The 20,985-nt window shown below is 40.1% G+C and overlaps 1 protein-coding gene across 1 annotated transcript; it reads right to left on the bottom strand.

Annotated features, from left to right (window-relative positions):
• Nucleotides 1–2,088: 2,088 nt before the first annotated feature.
• On the bottom strand, nt 2,089–6,185 carry LOC114371443. Its single transcript, XM_028328887.1, has 2 exons — nt 5,921–6,185; nt 2,089–4,265 (listed from the first exon to the last, which is right to left on the bottom strand). Exons 1-2 carry the CDS (start codon nt 6,183–6,185, stop codon nt 2,089–2,091), a joined length of 2,442 nt encoding a protein of 813 aa, XP_028184688.1.
• Between the last annotated feature and the right edge of the window lie 14,800 nt (nt 6,186–20,985).

The raw sequence follows: 20,985 nt of genomic DNA, 5'->3' as shown, positions 1-20,985 counted from the left end.
TGGCTCTAGCTATCTGCTTGGAGCCAACTATGTAATTGGATTTTTGGATGTTACTATTATTCATCAATTAGTTACCATTGTCCGCAACGTTTTCAGTTTAGAGTGGAGGCATGCGGACAAGCATGTGAGTATGACTATGTACTATGTAGTGCATATATAGGTCATGGGAGAAAAGCCTATTGGCAAATGACTGAATTGATCTTTCTCCCAAAAGAAATGATAGGAATACACTCTTTTAAGCACACTCCTTCTTCGCATCTTCTGTTGGTCAAAGAAAAGGCATGAGTGGAATCTTAATAATAAAGGCACTCTCTAAATGATAATGTTTTTCTTCTTTCTATGATAGTACATGATAATGGTAGAGGACGTAGCTACTTGCACTACTAAAAAAACAGCTTTCTACATCGCCCAATTAACATCGATTATAGCTAAAACCGATGTTAACGAAAGTGCGGTGGCATTTTTGTAAATAAGTAGACTTAGTTAACATCGGTTTTGGAAAAACCGATGTTAGTATGCCATTGTTAACATCGGTTTTGGAAAAATCGATGTTAGTATGCCATTGTTAACATCGGTTTTGTAAAAACTGATGTTATCGAGTTGATGTTAACATCGGTTTTATTATAACCGATGTTACGTAGTTGATGTTAACATCGGTTATTTTTAAAAAACTGATGTTGTTATCATTATAAATTAAACTTCTGAAATTGCACAACCCGCGCTTGAACCCTATCGTTCTTCTTCTTTCTCCTTGCGCTTGAACCATATCGTTCTTCTTCTTTCTCGCCTGCGCTTCCGTGACTGCAACCACATTATGTAGATCGTGTTTGTGGAGATCGTCTTTGGCACTTATCCATTGAGGTACGTCCTTTCGTTTTAACATTAGGCGTTCGTCATTTTAACATTAGGCGTTCGTCGTTTTAACCCAGGGCTTTATTGTTGTTTCTCCTTCTGCCTGAGTTCGTGTTTGTCGCAAACTGGGCTGCGCTTTCGTGACAGCAACCACATTGTCGAGTTCGCGTTTGTGGAGTTCGTGTCTGCGCTTCCATCGAAGGTGTGTCTCTGTTGTATGTTAATGATGAAAATCCATTGTTCAATGGTCTGTCTTTGTTGTGATGTTTCGAAACCCTAGTTAGGCACAAAGGGTTAATCGTAACTGAATGTGTAGTGATTTAGGACCATATGTAACTGCCTTAAGCAGTTATTGCAGAATAAATTATGGAGTAACAGCAGGGGGGTTAGGCAGTTTTTAGTGGATTTTCAGGAAGGGAGACATGAGCCTGTCAAATTTACATAGAGGGTTTCAGGGACAAAGCTTTGATTTACACAGAGGGTTTCAGGGACAAAGCTTTGATTTACATATTGAATTTCATCCAAATTTTTGACAAGTCATTGTTACTTCCATGAATATTGATATTGTATCATGCTTAATTATATGCATTTGCTTATTCTGATCATTGTGTGTTGTGTGATTATTTCTTCCATGCAGGTACATGATTCCTATTTGTTGTGAGAGTGAAATGATGGGCAGCAGCACCAACAGAGGTGAGTTTATATTTCCTTTTTTTTGTCTTTATCTTTGTTAGTTTGTTATATAGTTTTTATTTTATATGTTTGAGTTTTAAATCAGTAAAAAAATAGAAATAGAAAGGTCTGGTGATTGCTTAGGAATTCCTTGCTATTTCATGGCATTCCTTTTGAACCTCAAAAGGTGCTTATGATGGCTTTGGTTAAATTTCTGATTATATGTATTGGGGTCCTTGTGCTAGCTTATTGTTAGGTTTGTTTTGCTTTTCGAAAGGTGGCACTTTTGTGTCTTGTATCTTTTATTTTCAGTACCTGTGGTACTGTTCTGTTTAATATTTTTTTTTTGAACTGCAAAGATAATTTATATTGATAATTAGAAGTACCAGTGGTACTACAGATTACAAAGAGACATTTTTTTTTGCACAGCAAAAATCAATATATTATATATGAAATTCAGTACTAGGTGTACTGAAGATACAAAGTTAAAAAGCAAGACAATTATAGTCTGCATCCCATTACGAGAGACCGAATATAGCCCACAAAAATACAAACCCATCCCCTTTAAGAAAGAACATCCTTTAGATTGGTTGACCAGAAATTAAAGTGCATTTGGAAGTCCTTCTCCACACATTTAATCCAGGACCAGGTGTGGAACAAGGCATCATCCATGATCTTTCCAGGAGTGAACGGCTGGTTCTTGAATATCTTGGCATTTCTATGGTACCAAATGGAGAAGGACAGGGCTAGCCACAAAAATTCCCATCTTTTGTTGGTACTATCTTTGCTATTCCACTGGGTGAATTGTAAAAAATGATTCTTTGGATCTATGGAATAGGAACCCACTCTATTAACCCATCTCATTGTCTCCCACCAAAGACTCCTAGTCTTTTCACAGTTGAACATAAGATGATAAATCGATTCTTCTTCATGGTCACATAAAGGACAGCTATAAGAAGGCAGTGTGACCTGTGTCTTTCTAAGATTGTCCCTAGTAGGAAGTCTATTCTTGAAAAGTCTCCAAGAAAAAGCACTCACTTTTGGGGGAATTTTCAATTTCCACATAATGTTAAGAACATTGTCTTCACTATCACTATGGTGAGCCTCCTGCAACACTTTGTAGGCAAAATTTGTTGAAAAAACTCCATTAGTGTCTGGCTTCCACCAAAGGAAATCTCTGCTGGATTGGTGAATGTGAACAGAATCGATCTCAACTAGGAAATCAGCTGCCAATTGAATTTCATGATCAAAAAAATTCCTTCTCCATGATAACTTCCATTCCCACCTACCCTCCATAAAATCTCCCATAGAATTGATTGATGAATTCTGCTGTTTACTTATTAAATATAACTGGGGATATTTTCCTTGGAGAGTACAGTTGTCCTCCATCCATTTATGCTTCCAGAAATTGATGCTGGACCCCCTTCCCACTCTCCATTTTAAATTATCAGTTAAGCATTCATTGTGATGCTGCTGGAAGATACTCTTCAAATCCTGCCACCATTGGGAAGTGAAATTCCTCCTTCCACCACAAATCAACTCCTTCCACCCACCATACTTAGAGATTAAAATTCTAGACCAAGGCTGGTCTTGATTGTTAGCCAGCTGCCACCCCCATTTGCCAAGTAAGGCCGCATTAAATAAAGATAAGTCTTTAATCCCTAGACCCCCTTTGTTCTTAGGAAGACAAACTTTGTCCCACTTCACCCAAGGAATCTTGCTGGCCTCTTGGTGACTTCCCCACAAAAAATTTCTCTGGATGGAGACAATTTTTTGCACCACTTTTTTGGGGATCCTAAAGAAGGATAGAAGGTAGATAGGTAAGGCTGAGAGGACAGAATTAATAAGAGTGATTCTGCCCCCCATTGATAGAGTTCTTTGCTTCCATTTTGCAAGTTTGACTTCAAACTTCCTTACAATAGGCTGCAACACGATCCAGCTCTTAGAGGACACCCCAACTGGAATTCCAAGATAAGTAAAAGGAAATTCCAAAGTACTGCAATTAAGGAATTGGGCAGCTTCCCTGCACCAACTTGCTGATTTACCCAAACAACCAAAGTGGCTTTTAGAGTAATTTATCTTGAGACCAGATGCTTCCTCAAAGCACCTCAGAACACATTTTAAGGTTCTCACATTTTGCTTAGTAGCATCTCCAAAAAACAAAGTATCATCAGCATATTGGAGGATGTTCACCTCTTCTTTTAAAGATCCCACTAGGTAGCTTCTGAATAGGTTCTTGGACACAGCTGACCTCATGAAGCCTGTGAGACCTTCCGCTACAATGTTGAAGAGAAAAGGTGCAAGGGGATCACCTTGCCTTAGACCTCTCTTAGGAGTAAACTCCTTAGATGGACTCCCATTAATTAAAATGGATATAGTTGCAGTATTTAGACAACCATTTATCCATTTCCTCCAGCTTTCACAAAATCCCATCCTTTTAAGCATGTAGTCAAGAAAACCCCAAGAAACCGAGTCATATGCATTTTCAAAGTCGGCTTTGAAGACCATGCAAGGTTTACTTCTAGATTTGGCCTCAGCTATAGTCTCATTGGCAATTAAAACACCATGAAGAATGTGTCTCCCCTTCATAAAAGCCGTCTGCCTTTCATCTATAAGGTGAGGTAATACAGCAGCTAGCCTCTTGGCCAAAACTCTTGCCACAATTTTATAGACACACCCTATAAGGGAGATGGGTCTATAATCATTGAAAGATTGAGGGTCATTAATCTTTGGAATGAGGGCTATAAAGGAAGCATTAGAAATAGAATTCATCCATGAATCTCATGATGTCTGGTTTCAAAATCTCCCAAAAGTGTTTAATAAAATTAAAATTGAAGCCATCCGGGCCAGGGCTTTTGTCCCCCCCACAATCCCAAACTGCAGATTTGATCTCCAATTCATTAAATATGGACACAAGGCTTTCTTTGTCTCTTAGATCCAGAGAGGAGAAGTAAACACCATCTAGTGTTGGCCTGTTAGAACAATCCTCCAAAAATCTGTCTTTGAAATAAAGGACAGCTGCATTTTTAACCCTGCAAGGTTCATGAATCCACACACCATCCATGAAAATACCTGAAATAGCATTTTTTTTCTTCTTCTATGATTGATCAATCTGTGAAAATAAGTAGAGTTGCTGTCCCCTTCTTTTAGCCACTTAATTCTAGCCTTTTGTCTCAACATAGATTCATATGCATAAGCTGCCTCCCACAATTGAACTTGAAGAGATTTCTTAAGAGTGACTTCCACTTGGGATAGAGGTCTGTCATTTAGATTCATATGATATGTATTCTTAAAAAATTGTCAATGAGCTGTTTGATAGAATGACTGAAAAAGGTTTTAAATACACTATCAGTATAATGTCTTTTGAGAGTGAATTTATCACCATGAAGTGAGAGTCATATTGTTGATAAAAGGCTTTAAATACACTGTGGCTAATTTCTGTATGGTTTTTTTAGGGCTATCATTTACTACTGTTAATTGGCGTTGCTGCGGAAGCGCTTTGATTATATCTTTGAAGCCTCAAAGTCAGGTATTTATATCTTTGATTCAAAAACTAATTTGAAATTGTTGTTGTATGCATTACTGGTATATTTGTAACTTATGCTATGCCTGTTTACATGACCTTTGTTTCATTGGACTGATATCTTTGAAGTATTTACTGTGATTTAAACTCTCATAACTTGTTCATTGTTAGTGTTGAATGTTTTTGTAATTTTATCTGCTGCCTTTCTCTATATATATGTTGTGACTGCCACTGCCCTTCTCTCTCTCTTGTATTATCTTTTTTTTATCAGCAAAATTATAATTTGTATTAATAACTGTGAGTATCAGAGGTACTAAATATACAAGGTAGAAACCAGCAGACTAGCAGAAGCATAGGTCCTACGAATCAGGTGCCAATCTAAATAGAATACAATAACCCTGCACTGCTACCCTAATCAAAAAATGTTGTTGATAAATTACTAGACCAATAGTTGTAGGGCTGGGCAAAGCCTTTCTCCAGCTGTCTTGTCCGCAAATTCCCTTTTTTTTGCTCAGCAAAATTAGATATTATATATATTGAAAACTACCAGTGGTACTAGGATTACATTGGTAGATATAAATGTGCATTTGGTTGTTGTTTTATAACAGAACCACTTACAACAAGCTAATTGATACATAGATTGTGAATCCTCTACAGCCTATTTACTAAACACTTCCTTTAGGTTGGAGGACCACTGATTAAAATGTGTTCCAAAGTCTGTCTCCATATTTCTAAATGGGCAGGCTCCTCCTCTACATCTCCACAAAATGGGCATTGTACCTCATTTAATTATCACAACCTGCCGCCTTCTAAGATTCATCCTAGTTGGAAGTCTGTCCATAATTAGCCTCCAAGCAAAAACTAGTGATTTACTTGGTATTTTGAGCTTCCAAATGTCCACAAAGTCCAAATTCTGATTAGCTCCCATCTGTGCTTCCCATATCAAGTCATATCCGCTTTTTGTTGAGTAGTATCCAGTTTGATCATGCTTCCAGCTGCACCTATCCTCCCTATTTGGCTGAATCTGCTGCTGTGATAGTTCTCCAAGGAAATTATCTGCCATTTGAATTTCACTATCAAAAAGAGCCGTCCTCCAAGATAGCTTCCACTCCCATCCGTCGTTGGTGTTATTCCCCATATTCATAATGATTTGTTTCTGTTGATCAGAAATTCGGTACAGCCTTGGTTATTTGTCCATTAATGGTTTAGCATTATGTGTCCAAGGGTCCTCCCAAAATCTTAACTTCTCCCTACCTCCCACCTTCCAATTTCTTTCCGTTTTGACTACCTGGTTCTGTTGTTGCTGCTGACTTGATAGCAGGTCCCTCCACCAAATAGAGTCTTGGCTTCCTCTAATGCCTTCCTCCAATGCCCTCCAGCCTCCATACTTTGAGATTATGAACTCTGCAGATTATCAACCCCTTCCATTCACTGCAAGAGTTCCAATATGCTTCCAGCTTTTATCTTAGCTCTATCAATTCCATTTTCTGACAACTCCTGCAGTGCTGCTTCTGCACCATGTTCTTTCGCTAGTTTTAATTGCAGTGGATCTCCGGTGCATAGTGACCACAAGACAGCAGCAACATTCTCTCGATTGCGTGGAGAGCCGGTTCGTATAACCTCAACAACAATATGAATTGGCTTGGTTCTTCAACACAAGTGTCTGTTGTCCTGTATGCAAAGGACAGCAGCAGCAGCATCCTGTATGCAGCAGCAGCAGCATCCTGTATGCACAAGTGTATGCTGTGTCTTGGGGTAGGTTCTTCAACACACACACACACACACACACACACACACAGAAGCACACCCACACACAGAAACACACACACACAGCCACACACACACACACACACACACAGAAACACACACACACGCACACACACACACGCACAGAAACACACACACACACAGAAACACAGACACACAACCATACACCCACACACATACACACAGCCACAACCACACACACACACACACAGAAACACATACACACATACAAAAACACACGCACACACACACACAGCCACACACCCACACACACACAACCATACACACACACACACACAGAAACACACACACACACACACACACACACACAAACACACACACACACACACAACCACACACCCACACACACACACAACCATAGACACACACACACATAAACACACATAGACACACACACACACACAGAAACACACACACACACACACAGCCAGAAACCCACACACACACACAGCCATACACACACACACACACACAGCCATACACACACACACACACAGAAACACACACACACACACACACACACACACACACACACACACACACACACACACACACACAGAGAAACACACACACACACACACACAGCTAGAAACCCACACACACACACAGCTATACACACACACAGACACAGAAACACACACACACACACACACTCACATACACAAAAACACACACACACAGACCCTCATTAGCCCTGTCAGTCCTTCAGCCACTAAGTGAAAGAGTAATGGAGCCAAAGGGTCTCCTTGTCTCAACCCTCATGATACACACAGATCCTCATGATACGCACACACACACACATACCCAACTACAATATTAAACCATAAGCACCCTTCAAACCCAGCATTTGAAATTAGTTACATAAACAACTGCTAATGTCTATATTTGTCTGTAATTGAATTTGACCTTTTGTATGTTCTTGTATGTGATCAGTGTAATTTGCTATATAAACAATTGTTGTTCATGGTGAGTGAACCTTAGATTCCCGTTTAAGACTGAATGCAATGACTCTTGCGGACAGTTTGCATTAGCCATTGTATTTAGTCTTGAATTGTCCATTTGGACAGTTTGGGGAGACTGGTATTTTTATGTTACATTCATTCGTGAAGGTTATTATTATTTTCATTAATTTGATTAAATTTCGGTTCACTGCATTTCAAGTTGTTCTCCGAGTGCATACTTGATTATCGGGAAATTCATTTGGCCAATGTCATGTCGTGTACTTGGAGACCAATGCAAAATGCTGTCAAAATTTAGTCAAATTTTTGTAAATAATGGTAACCTTGACGATTGAAGCTAACATAAAAGACAATTTTCCTAAATGGGATAGGCCCACACCTATAAATAAAAAAGTGAGATTTTCATGCATGGAATTGCGTAGATGGATCGAAGTTGGATGAATGAAAGTCGCATGAGCCCAGAATATGAGGATGGCATCAAACAGTTCTTGCAATTTGATTCAGAAAGAGGTCGACCGAATGAAGAAGGAAAATATTATTGTCCTTGCATCAACTGTTTGAATGGAAGACGACAATTACTCGATGACATACGAGACCATCTATTGTGTGATGGGATTAAGAAGAATTACACAACGTGGATATGGCATGGTGAAGTGACAGACATGCAGAGTGGGTCCTAATCTGAACCGTTTGATGTAGAAATGGGAGATCGGTTAGAAGACATGATTCGTGACCTTGGACAGGAGTCTTTCCAGCAAGCACACGCCCCTGTGTATGAAGGATTGCAGAGTGGTTCTAAGAAGCCTTTGTATGCAGGCTGCAAGAATTCCTTAACACTGTTGTCTGCTGTGTTAAGTCTAGTTAATGTGAAGGCCAGGTATGGGTGGAGTGACAAAAGTTTCACCTCACTGCTTGAGGTAGTGCACAATCTTCTTCCAGAGGACAACACATTGCCTAAAAGTTACTATAAGGCGAAAAAGATATTGTGTCCGATGGGTATGGAGTATCAGAAGATTCATGCTTGCCCCAATGATTGCATACTCTATAGGCATGAATTCCAAGAAATGTCCAAATGCCCTGTCTGTGGGACTTCACGGTACAAAGTGAAGGATGAAGAGGAAAGCAATTCTGATGAAAACTCCAACAAGGGCCCCTCCAGCGAAGGTTTTGTGGTATCTTCCAATCATTCCAAGGTTTAAGCGTCTGTTTGCTAACGAGGACGACGCAAAAGACCTTACATGGCATTCAAATGGAAGGATTTCTGATGGAATGGTCCGTCATCCGGCTGATTGCTCCCAGTGGAAGAATATTGATGGTTTGTATCCGGATTTCGGGAATGAGCCAAGAAATCTTACACTTGGACTAGCCAGTGATGGAATGAATCCATATGGCACCTTAAGCACTCAACACAGTTCATGGCCAGTTCTGCTAGTAATTTACAATTTGCCTCCTTGGTTGTACATGAAGCGAAAATACATGATGTTGTCTATGATGATATCGGGCCCAAGACAGCCAGGAAATGACATTGATGTTTATCTAAGTCCGTTGGTTGAAGATCTGAGAAAGTTGTGGGACGAGGGGGTTGTAGTGTTTGATGCGTTTCGCAAGGAGACGTTTGAAATGCGTGCAATGCTTTTTTGTACCATTAATGACTTCCCAGCATATGGGAATCTCAGCGGTTACAGTGTTAAGGGTCATCATGCATGCCCCATTGTCATACCCTAATTTCGTCCGGGGATTATTATTTGATGATATACAACCTTTGATTGGCCGCTTCAAGATACTTGGCACCCTTTGTTGCACAATATGTGAAGTCCCGAGACGTGCCAAAAATCAAAAGGAAGCAGGCTTACGCGATCCGTGAAAATTCCGTAATGTGACAGAAATCGAAAGAAGGTGTTTTTCGCAATCCGTGAGTTTTCGTAACTTCTTCGAAAGCTAAAAAAAAGTAAATACATAATCCGTGAAGATTCGTAACCTTGCGGAAGGAAAATAAGTATCGTTACGAAATTCGTAAAGTTTCGTAACGTTACGGAAAAAGAATTACCAAAAAAAGGTAAAGGGGGTGGTAAAATGGGGGTGCAAATAGTAATTTTCAAATCTGGGCCCCTCTAGAGGTTTCTGGGAAATTTCTTGCTTAAGGTTGAAGCAACCTAGCTCGCCTGGGCGAGCTAGGTGGCCACCACACCCCCCGTTTTGTTGAAAAATGGGATTCCGGGACACCCGTAATGCTTCCGTAAAATTCCCATAATCCTAAATAAGCATATTTAACTTAAGACAGGTGAGAGGGAAGAGAAAAAAAGAAGAAAATAAAGTCCTATATGCTTCCATAAGGCTTCCATAACTTTTCCGTAAATTACGAAAGAAGGGGGGTAAACTTATCAAAATTGGGGGGGGGGGTGCAAATAGCAATTTCGAAATTTTGAATTGGGTCTTCCAGAATGATTTTTGAATTTGGGTCGCTTGGGCGAGCTGGGCGGCAACCTCCTCCCCCTTTTTCCTATAAATAGGCTGAAGGGGGCTGTTCTAAGGATCCCGGATGTCCCTGGTGAGGTATTTTAGCTGTTTTTGGTGAAAAAAATTGTTTCCGTGAAGAAAATCCAAGCCGAGGTGCTTCCGTAATGCTTCCGAGAGGTTTCCGTAAGCAAATCCGTGAAGGTTTTCCTCCGTTATTCACCGTTCTTCATCCGTTCTTCGTTCTTCAACGGGTAAGTTTCCAAATCGAGCTTTTCAATTCATTCTATGTACCCGTGGTGGTCCCCATTTGTTTTGTGTATTTTTATTCTCGTTTTCATTCACTTTCCGTACCCCCTTTTGACGTGCTTCAGTCATTTATTTAAGTCATTTCGCGCCTAATCTAAAAATAAAATAAATTTCCACTGATCATTTGAATTGTAGTATTCGTTAATTTCTGTTAAAATGAATTCCGACCGTTCGGTTGTGCCGTAACCACGTTGGAAATAAAAAAAGAGGTAAAATAATAATATAATAATCGGAAAAAATACCTTTTAGTAGAATAAAGCGAAAAATCAATTGGACGTTTTCTCTTTGGGATTTCTCATTCTTAATTGAATTGACTAATAACTAAAGTGAAACTAAGGCTAAAATCAACTCGCCTAGCCAAGCTCGTCCACAAAAAAAAAGGGTTTTGAAAGTTTATCATTTCAGTTTCTTACCAAGTAAAATGGATCATTTTTAAGGTCCAACGCCTTAAAATGATCACCCTTCAAGTAAAAAGAATCACTTGATTCACGCATAAGGAAGAACTACGTAGGTCTGATTTCCTCTTCGATGGAGGGTACGTAGGAGCAAAAGCCCCGCTTTTGTCGACCTCAAAAAATAAAAAGAAATAAAAGTTAAGGTAACACAATTCTAAAAAATAGGCTGTTGTCCTTTGGGACAAACGTGAGAGGTGCTAATACCTTCCTCAAGCGTAAATACAACTCCCGAACTTAAAATTTTCATTTTGACCAGTTTCCTTTGGTTTTTCCGACGTTTCCCACAATAAATGTTGGTGGCGACTCCGCGCATCTTTCCTCCTTTGCAAAGTGCACCCGTGAGCCTCGCCCTCGCTCGCCCGCAAAAGGGCACGTTGCGACAGTTGGCGACTCCACTGGGGACTATTTTTGTGAGTTAGGCCTATTTTAAGGAATTGTGGATTTGTGAAACTTTGTGTGTGCATTTGTTGAACTGTGTAAAATGTAAATAATTGTTGTATATTTCGCATTCTTTACACTGCATTCTAAGCACCCACGGGTTTGAGTAAAAAAAGGGCCCTATACCCGAGTTCATGGGAATTTAAGGAGTGGAGGTGAATCTATCATCATGCTAGGTCTCCGACTTGCATGATAATAGTGAAACCTCGTCTAGAGCTTTCTTTCTTTATAATGTGTTGTCGCTGGTATTCCATACCTCCACAATATTATTATCTTGAGTGATGATACCTCTAGAAAATAGCCGTGTGAGTTATGAATTGTTGGGGAGTAGTTATTAGAGACCCCTAGATATTGTCCTATAGGTTTCCGAATAGGGGCAAAGAGCAAACACGCTCCGTGCCATTCGTTCTCATGCATTTTTTGGTAAATAGCACTAGTTTATAGTTTTGCTAGTGATGTTTGGTTTCTTTAGAGTAATACGTAATCTTTTTAATACTACGTTGAGGCGCCATCATGCCCAAAACGTAGCATTAAAGTTGGATCTCTGCAGTTTCGTATGTGTGAATTACCCCTTTGTGTTGTTTTCATTCCGTTTCATGCATGCATATCTGGATCATACCGTCACACATGCGTTGTATGTGGGTCTCGTCTTTTGTCATGGGAAGCCAGAAGATCCATATCATCTTCTTAACTGCACACATGGGGCACTACGCCCCCCAAATGCGCAATAAGGAGAGATAATTTTCCGGGCTCTCGTGTCCGTAAATGCATTCATATCATGCACCACATAAACATCTCTTCTGCATCATAATGAACATATCGTTCCTGCATTTTTCCGTTATCACATTCCCATTTTGCATGAGTCATTGCATCATCATGCATATGCGTTCAACATACTTTTTGTTCTACATGTTTGCTCATACATGATCCTTGTATTTTCCTCTACAAAACAAAAACAAAAAAAAGGGAAGCATGAAAATTCATGATGCATTCTTAGTTGCATGTGTTAGGTACCATGAGCCAACCATGTTGGGATCATAAACCCATTTCTAAAATTAAAAAAAAAAAAACACAAACAACAAAACAAAATGATTGAGCATGGTACCTAATGCGTGGTTAATTAAGAAAGGATGTCTCTTCGGGCATCTCAATCTTATAATTACATTTTCCATGCATAGCATGCGTATTCTTGAGTCTTTCATCCCTATGAAATGTTGTTGAAGTATTGGCGATCAAAATTGCCATTCTCTGGGTTATGGGGTTGAACCAAGCTCGTGCTTTTACGAAAAGGTTCATCGAGTCAAGTTGAAGCATGGAAGTAACCATCTTGCAAAAATTGGGGCAAAAGATGGATCGTGTTACATCATTGCTTCGTCTACTGCCAAACACGTTTAGGATTGTTGATATCCTTGTTACTTCCAGCCTCACCTTGACAAAGATGTCATGGACCATGTTGAAAATCTAAATTGATTTAACCCCATGTCCTGCGTAAAAATTCGCAATACTTCAGCTAGGCATCATTCGCATACATCCATGTTGTTCATTGGTTGCGTTGCTCATTGCATTCTTTCCTTGAAAAAAAAAAGAACTTAATCATTGTTATAAAAAAGAAAAAGAACGCGCTTTACGGCGCCCTCACCGAACCTGTGATAGAGCTAGAGTAATGGGTGAAGTAGAGGAGGTACAAGAGAAGATGAAGGCCGACATGGAGGCCATGAAAGAGCAAATGGCCACAATGATGGAGGCCATGATGAGCGTGAAAAAGATAATGGAAGCCAATGCAGTTGCAATTGCCGCTACCAGCGTTGTTGCTAAGGTGAACCCGATGTCCCCATCCGGCATCAATGAATCATCCAACCTCAGATATGGTAGGCAAAGATTTGGGAAGTATGGGCGGCCCCCATGATGTGCAAATTCAAAATGAGCACGCTTTCCCGCCATATGGCTTGCCTCTCAACTATACGCCACCCAATGTGGCGTACACTCCCAATGAGAATGTCAATAACGCCACTCCTATACTCGTTGAGAGCCAACAACCTCAATCTGATCATGCACATGTCTCTTAAACCGTGGGGGAGACACATGAAATTCCCCATTACAATCTAGCCGACTTAGAGCCTTGGCTCGAATATGCCACTGAAGGGCAAGCAGTTGGTGGTATACCCCTTGAAAACACTTCGGAAGGCCCTCAGTATCACCCCCAGCTACACCTCTTGCATTCCACGACAAGTAAAAACCCTCATGCTATGGCAAAAATGGGAAAGTTGGATCATCTAGAGGAAAGGCTCAGGGCCATTGAAGGAGGTGAAGATTATGCCTTTGCTAACCTAGGAGAGTTGTTCCTAGTACCCAATATCATCACCCCTCCCAAATTTAAGGTGTTGGACTTTGACAAGTACAAGGGGACTACTTGCCCCAAGAACCATCTAAAGATGTATTATCGAAAGATGGAGGCATACACAAAAGATGAGGAATTGCTGATACATTCCTTCCAAGAAAGTCTTACTAGGGTAGCTGTTACCTGGTACACTAACTTGGAACCTTCCCGAGTCAATTCTTGGAAGGACCTAGTGATTGCCTTCGTTAGGCAGTGTCAGTATAATGTCTTCGGATAGGATGCAACTACAGAACATGTGCAAAAAGGGGGCACGAATCTTTCAAAAGAATACGCCCAAAGGTGGAGAGACCTGGCAGCTCAAGTGGCACCTCAATGACGGAAAAAAAAAATGATGACAATGATAGTAGACACATTACCGGTATTCTACTATGAAAAGATGGTGAGCTACAGACCTTCAAGCTTTCATGATATGGTCTTCATCGACGAAAGGATCGATGTAGGTCTAAAAAAAGGCAAATTTAGTCATCCTGCTTGGACGAATGAGAAAACTGGGGCAAATGAAGAGGGTGAGGATGAAGGAAAAGCCCATGCTGTGACTGCCATTCCTATACAGCCAAGTTTCCCACCAACCCAACCATGTCGTTACTCAGCCAATAACAAACCTTCTCCTTACCCACCGCCCAGTTATCCAAAAAGGCCATCCCTAAAATCAACCACAAAGCCTACCTACCGCACTTCCAATGACAAACACCACCTTTAGCATAAACCAAAACACCAACCAAGAAATGAATTTTGCAACGAGAAAGCCTGTAGAATTCACCCCAATTCCAGTGTCCTATGCTGACTTGCTCCAATATCTACTTGATAATTCAATGGTAGCCATAACCCCAACCAAGGTTCATCAACCTCCATTTCTCCAAGAATACGACTCGAACGCAACGTGTGCTTGTCATGGAGAAGCCCCGGGGCATTCCATTGAGCATTGTAGGGGCCTGAAGCGTAAGGTGCAAGGTCTAATTGATGCGGGCTGGCTGAAATTTGAGGAGAATCGCGTGTAAATCCTGACATTGACAAGAGATGCCACACATGGGGCAATTTTGAAAGCTGTTGTTAGATGTCTCTAATGACCCATCAGGATTTTCAAGTTTGTACCATTATTGTAAACCACAGTTACAATGTTAAAAGAAATGGATAAAGTTGATATCTTTGTCCCTCATCCTCTCGCAAATGCATCTTTGCTTATTCAACTTTCACCGGAATGTGGGTGCAAGCCATTGGTCTGTTTGCTCAAGCGACCGTGCTCTTGAGTTTGGACTTCCAAGACCGTTCAATCAGAGATTACTCGTCTTGCACGTTGGTGGGGGTGCCGTAAATCAACAAGTAAAGTTCAAAATAAAAATTAAAATTAAAATTAAAAAAAAAGGTTAAAAAAAAAACATTTGATTGACTGTGTTTTCAAGACGTTCATATGAACTCATTCCGGAAAGTTTGTCTTTTTAGAGAGAAGTGAGTTATCAAGAATAGGAGGTTGGCCTCAGTTACCTTAAGAAAAGGGGGGTTGAATTAAGATACGAAGATTATTCCCCAATTAAACTTTCACTCTCTCTTTTTGGATTAACAATGCACCCTTAAACATGAATTACTCAAAAGACAATTCAAAATAAACTTCTTTAAAGCAAAAGATAAATAGCAATAAATTAAAGAAGTTTAAGGGAAGAGAGGAATGAAAACTTGATTTATATTGGTTCGGCCACTTCCCGTACCTACATCCAGTCCTCAAGCAACCCACTTGAGATTTTCCACTCTCTTTGTAAAACTCCTTTTACAAAGTCTGAATCACACAGGGACAACTCTTCCCTTGTGTTCAAGAATCCTCTACAACAAGAGACCCACAGTCTCTTAATCCCTTTTCAAAAATAAGAAGAAGAGAAGAAGAGAAGAAGAGATCTCTCTTAAAAGAGATAGCTTGTACAATGAAGATCAATCAAAATTCCTTATTGAATATGCAAGTGGTTGACCAAGGAATTTTTTTGAGAGGATAAAACATTTCAGTTCAAAAAAAAACTCTTAATCTTTTGAGAGGATAAAACTTTTTGGCAACTCTCTTTAAATTCGTGTTTCCAAGTCACATATAAATAGACCTTTGATGGCCATTCATAAACCATTTGAATAGATGTGACTCTTGGGAATTATATTCTGAAAATCCCCTCTGGTAATCAATTACAAGACTTGTGTAATCGATTACAGATTTTAAAAATTTGAATTAAAACATTTTCAACTGCTGGTAATCGATTACCAGAGACCAAATCTCAATTTGAAATGATAGAATTCTTTGGTCAAACCTTTTATTTATTTTCAATTTGGAAACTTCTTCCTAAAGATTCTAGAGATCAACTTGATCATATATCTTGATTTTCTTGGATTCTTGTCTTGAATAAAACTTAGAAGCACTTGATCCTTTAGCACCATCAAGACATCAAAACATCTTGCTTCTACATAGGAGTCATTTGACTTAATCCATCAACTGAAAAATCCTTCAACTATTTCTCGTCCTTGGAAAATTCATTTTGCAAGAATCAACTGCTTCTTTCATTCTTCCTCACTACGAGGTTGTGAAAACAAGACAACAATTGGTACCTCTAAGCCCTACACTGGGGCAATGAAAGGCACCATGCAAAAAACCTCAAGCGAACCTAGGGGCAGATTAGAAGTTCTCACCCAATAGGTTCCCAGCTACAAGGTCATGATGAAAGATAACAATTGCTACCTCAAAGCCTTACACTGGGGCAATGAGGGGCATCGTGCATGAGCCTCAAGTGAATATAGAGGTAGATCAAAAGTCCTCACCCGTCGATGTTTTTAAATAAAAAAAAGGGGAAGGGGGGAGACAAACCCTGGAATTTCAAATAGATTGATTAAATGTCAAACGGCTCCATTGTCGTCACTCCAAAATGGTCAAGTGACTAAATCAAACAGAATATACACTCTGAGGGAGTTCCCGGAGAGATTTGCAAAAGATAGGATAAGGTTGCATGAATTATCACCTTTTTCAAAAGGACAGTAATCTGTGTTTTCCAAAAAGATTAAATCAAAATCAAAATCACAAAATAGGGAAAGAATGTCATGAACATTGTGCAACTTCCATTGCATTGCATTGTTTCATGTGCGGTCAGCATTACCAAATTTCACAACAAAGGTTGCATTCGTCTGCATCCCTAAAAATCATGTTAACTGCATAGATTTCCTACATCTCGTGTCCAATCTTTTTGGATGACCTGCCCTATCGATGAGTCGATCTCTTGCTTTCTCATAAAGGTGGACCCTTGGGTACTAGTACCTATCACCTTTAGAGGACTATATGTCCTCGCTTGCAGAGGGCTGCACGCCCTCGCCTTTAGAGGGCTACGCGTCCTCATTTTCAGTATGCTCCATATCCACACCTTAAGAGAATATAAGGTCCTTTGCCCTTAGATGCTTAACCGAGACTTGCGCTCCCGGTTAAGGGGCCAATAGTTTCCTTTTATCAGTTCCTGGGCCACCCCCTGATATTAGAGGGCGACCAACTATGCGAGCACATCCAGAGAGGGAGGCTATCACGCATCTACTATGCATACCGGGGCAAGATTTCACCCGTGCCGCTGCCAAAAGACCAGTGTGGATCATGCGCACCAACGTGACCACTTTTACATACATTCTGCCCGGCGACCACAATGCCAATCTCCCCCTGCAGATGTATCGGTTGGTCTGTGCCGTCATGACATAGGTAAGTATGCACATGGTTCAATTGATTTCTGATGTCATCTATTGTTTGCAGGGATCGTGCCCACAAGATGCCCAGTGGGCCCGAAGAAGTCCAACAGGGCCCTGGGGTTTCCAGCTCTGGTTACGGGCCTCTGTAGTCCTACAGGGTGCCCGTTCCCCCCGGCAAGGTCACGTCATCATAGGTAAATATGCACATCGCTCAACTGATTTCTGATTTCATCTATTTTTTGCAGGGATTGCGCCTGCAAAACACCCAGTGGACCCGAAGAAGTCCAACAGGGTCTTGGAGTTGTCAAGCTCTAATTACGGGTCTGTCAGTTCTACGGAGTGCCTGTCACCTCCAGCAAGGGCCTCAGGCCCCCTACTAATCAAGCTTTCATCAAGAAGTACTGCGTCCCCAAGCAGGCGCAGGGCGAAACACCACAGCAGCCTGGGGATGGCCGGCAGCGGGCAACAGACGCACCGCCATCACCTCTAGAGTTCACCTCAGCTCATCCACAAAAAGATTAGAGCGTTGCTTACGACCCATGGTTGACCAATAGGCGACCAAGTCCAGAGCCAAAGGTAAGCAAAGTACTAGGTCCGTGACCGACAAGCCATCAAGCGTCCAGCTCAAGACGTTAAAGAAGCGCTACTAGGAGGCAACCTAGTACCTTTTAAATCTCTGCTTGTTATTTGATCACTTTTTGTTTCTCAAGTCATAGCAGGACACACCTAGTTGCTCATGATCCTAGGAATTTAAATAAAACAAGCACAAGCTCGGAAGGTAGTCATACCTCACAAAATATATATATATGTATGTATGTTTAGGTAGCAAGATACCTTGGATATGCATGTATGTAGCAAAAATACCTCACAAAAATATACGTATGTTTAGGTAGCAAAATACCTCATGAAAAAAAAAAGAGCAAGCAAGAAAAGAATAAGAAGAAAAAAAAAATAGAAAGAAAAATAAAAAAAAATAATAAAAAAAGTTGTCTAACTAAAAAAACAACATGCTTGTGATAAGAGATGACTTCCAACTTTTCTTTGAAAAAATTTGCTGATCATAACTAGTTTTTGAAAGAATGTGTATACACCTAAAGGGTGAATGCTGTGAAAATTTTCCCGGACGCCCAAAATGGACTCGAATGAATGCACAAATTGATAAATGAACGTATTTTGGAAACACTGGGTTGACTTAAATAGGGAAAATGAATCCTGAGCCCTAGTGTCACATGACCATAAAAAAACTTGATGCTTGAGTGTCCACATAGGTGCATGCATGACCAGTTTTGCATAAAATTTCCTAATCATCATTGTTGCATGTGTATCATGGAAATAATGTAGGATATCCCCTTTATCCCCGAACCGCTGGCCAAATCCTGACATATATCATGACCAGCCGTTCTACAAGCCTTGAGCCAAAATCCCAACTTATCATAAATCTTGACCCAGGGTGAGAATGTCAATCCTTGTCCTCGGAAAACAAAAAAAAAGGAAAGAAAAAAAAAAGAGAAAAATTCCCAATCAAAGAGTGGGAGAAAGCAAAAAAGGAAAGAAATTCCCGATCAAGGATCGGAAGAAAACAGAAGAAACATCCAGAAAGGTCTTTGGACCAGACAATATCTGAACAGTACAGAATTGTCACCAAGTAAACAAGAAAAAGGAAACCACGACCTAAAGTGGTCCTCTCCCTTTGATTGCCGACAAAATCCTGTGTGCTAGCGACTTTCTCGCCACGCACTAAACAAAAACAGAAATGGAAAAGGCAAAAACACTCAAAGCCAAATTCCCCACCTAAAAACCATTCCCAAAATAAGTCTTATTGATCCATGATCACGCATGTAATCTTTGATTTGATAGGAAATGATTTGCAAAATCAAGTCATGACATATCTATGGTTCGGAATTAGGATAAAACACTTACCTGTGTGAGATTGATACACTTTGAGTGATTTTCTCCTATCTTTGTTGGACCCAGTGTTTCCTCTAAATGGTCGTTTAGAAACGAAATGCTAACATCCAAAATCTCATTTACGGTTATGAGAAACTTTCATCAACATACTCTCCTTCCCCGATAGACACATTGTCTTTCATCCAAAAAGCATATGTTGCTCTGATCAGTTGGAAGTTTTGTCTCTTTACTAAAGCATGTTCGCATTTTGGTGAAGAAAACACCGAGACTATTTTTAGTCTCACAGTTAACAAGAACTACGTAGGTCTGAGTTCCTCATCACAAATTGAGGATACGTAGGAGCAAAAGCCCTGCTTTTGTCGACCACCCCACCTTTTGTTACCATGACCCGAGAGTCCTGTGGCATGCAGAGCTACATGACCGTGGGATCCCCATATCCATATGTTCCATCATTTATCATTCGTATGTTATCTTGTTTCTATGACTTGAGGGACTAATGTTTGTTTTGTTGTTGCGATTGTCATTTGTTTTGTGCATATATTTTGTTTGGACTATTGCGTTAGTGCTTACTTCGTTGTTGTCAATAGTGTTTGTTGAAATTCCGGAACCGTGTAATGTTTTTCATTTAGGAACGTCGTCCTAAAAATAAAATGAACCAAAAATCCTAATAAAAGAAGCGTGGTGAATAAAATGTCTACATATATAAAGGAAAAGAAAAAATGTTTTTGTATATATACATGTATGTAAAAGGAAAATATGTATAGAAGGTTTTTGTGTGTGTAAGTGATGCATGGAGAGAAATTCTTGTGTGTGTGAGCAACGAATGTATATAAAGAAACTTTTGTATGAGCCATAGGTGTGCGTTGGAGAAAAACGAAAAAGATCTTTGAATGTAAATAGGGTTTGATCATGTGACGTAAAGAGAGAGAGTTCCAATGCGTATACAGAAAAAGTTTGTCATGTATAAAAGTGTAGATATACAAAGAAAAATTTCTTCATAGAGGACCATAGGTGTATACTTTTGTGAATATATAAAAATGAAACAAAAAGGAAAAAGAAAGAAAGACCGTGAAGGTCGACATATGTTAAGAAGTATAAATCATTCGTAAAGAGCAAACGTATCTCCTGGAAACAAGGGACTGATGCTAAGAGTTTATTTTCTGGAATAAACCGAGATAAGTATGGATGAATTCATTGAACTGATGAAAGAACATAACTTGGAAACGTTGGGTCTGTCTGTGTAAATTCCCAACCGTAGTATCACAATGCCATAAACGGGATGCTTGAGTGCCCACCTGGCTGTAGCCATGACTAATTTTGCACGTTGTTTTCAAATCATCATTGTCACGCGTGCCTTATGGAATAATATGGACGTTCGGCCCGAAATCGACACCTTGACACCCAAATTTGTTTCGCCCCAGATATCAAGATTGGGGTTCCCACGATAAAAGACCCCATTGAGACACAACCTTAGACCTTGTTGAACCTTGGCCTATAAAAAAGGAATCCTCATCCTTTCCCCTGAAGCAAAGGACAGCG

The sequence above is a fragment of the Glycine soja genome, chromosome 10 (genome assembly GCF_004193775.1).
Source record: "Glycine soja cultivar W05 chromosome 10, ASM419377v2, whole genome shotgun sequence".
Taxonomy (NCBI): Eukaryota; Viridiplantae; Streptophyta; class Magnoliopsida; order Fabales; family Fabaceae; genus Glycine; species Glycine soja.
The sequence above is the reverse complement of the archived record's forward strand: the minus strand, read 5'-3'. Positions and strand labels throughout refer to the sequence as shown.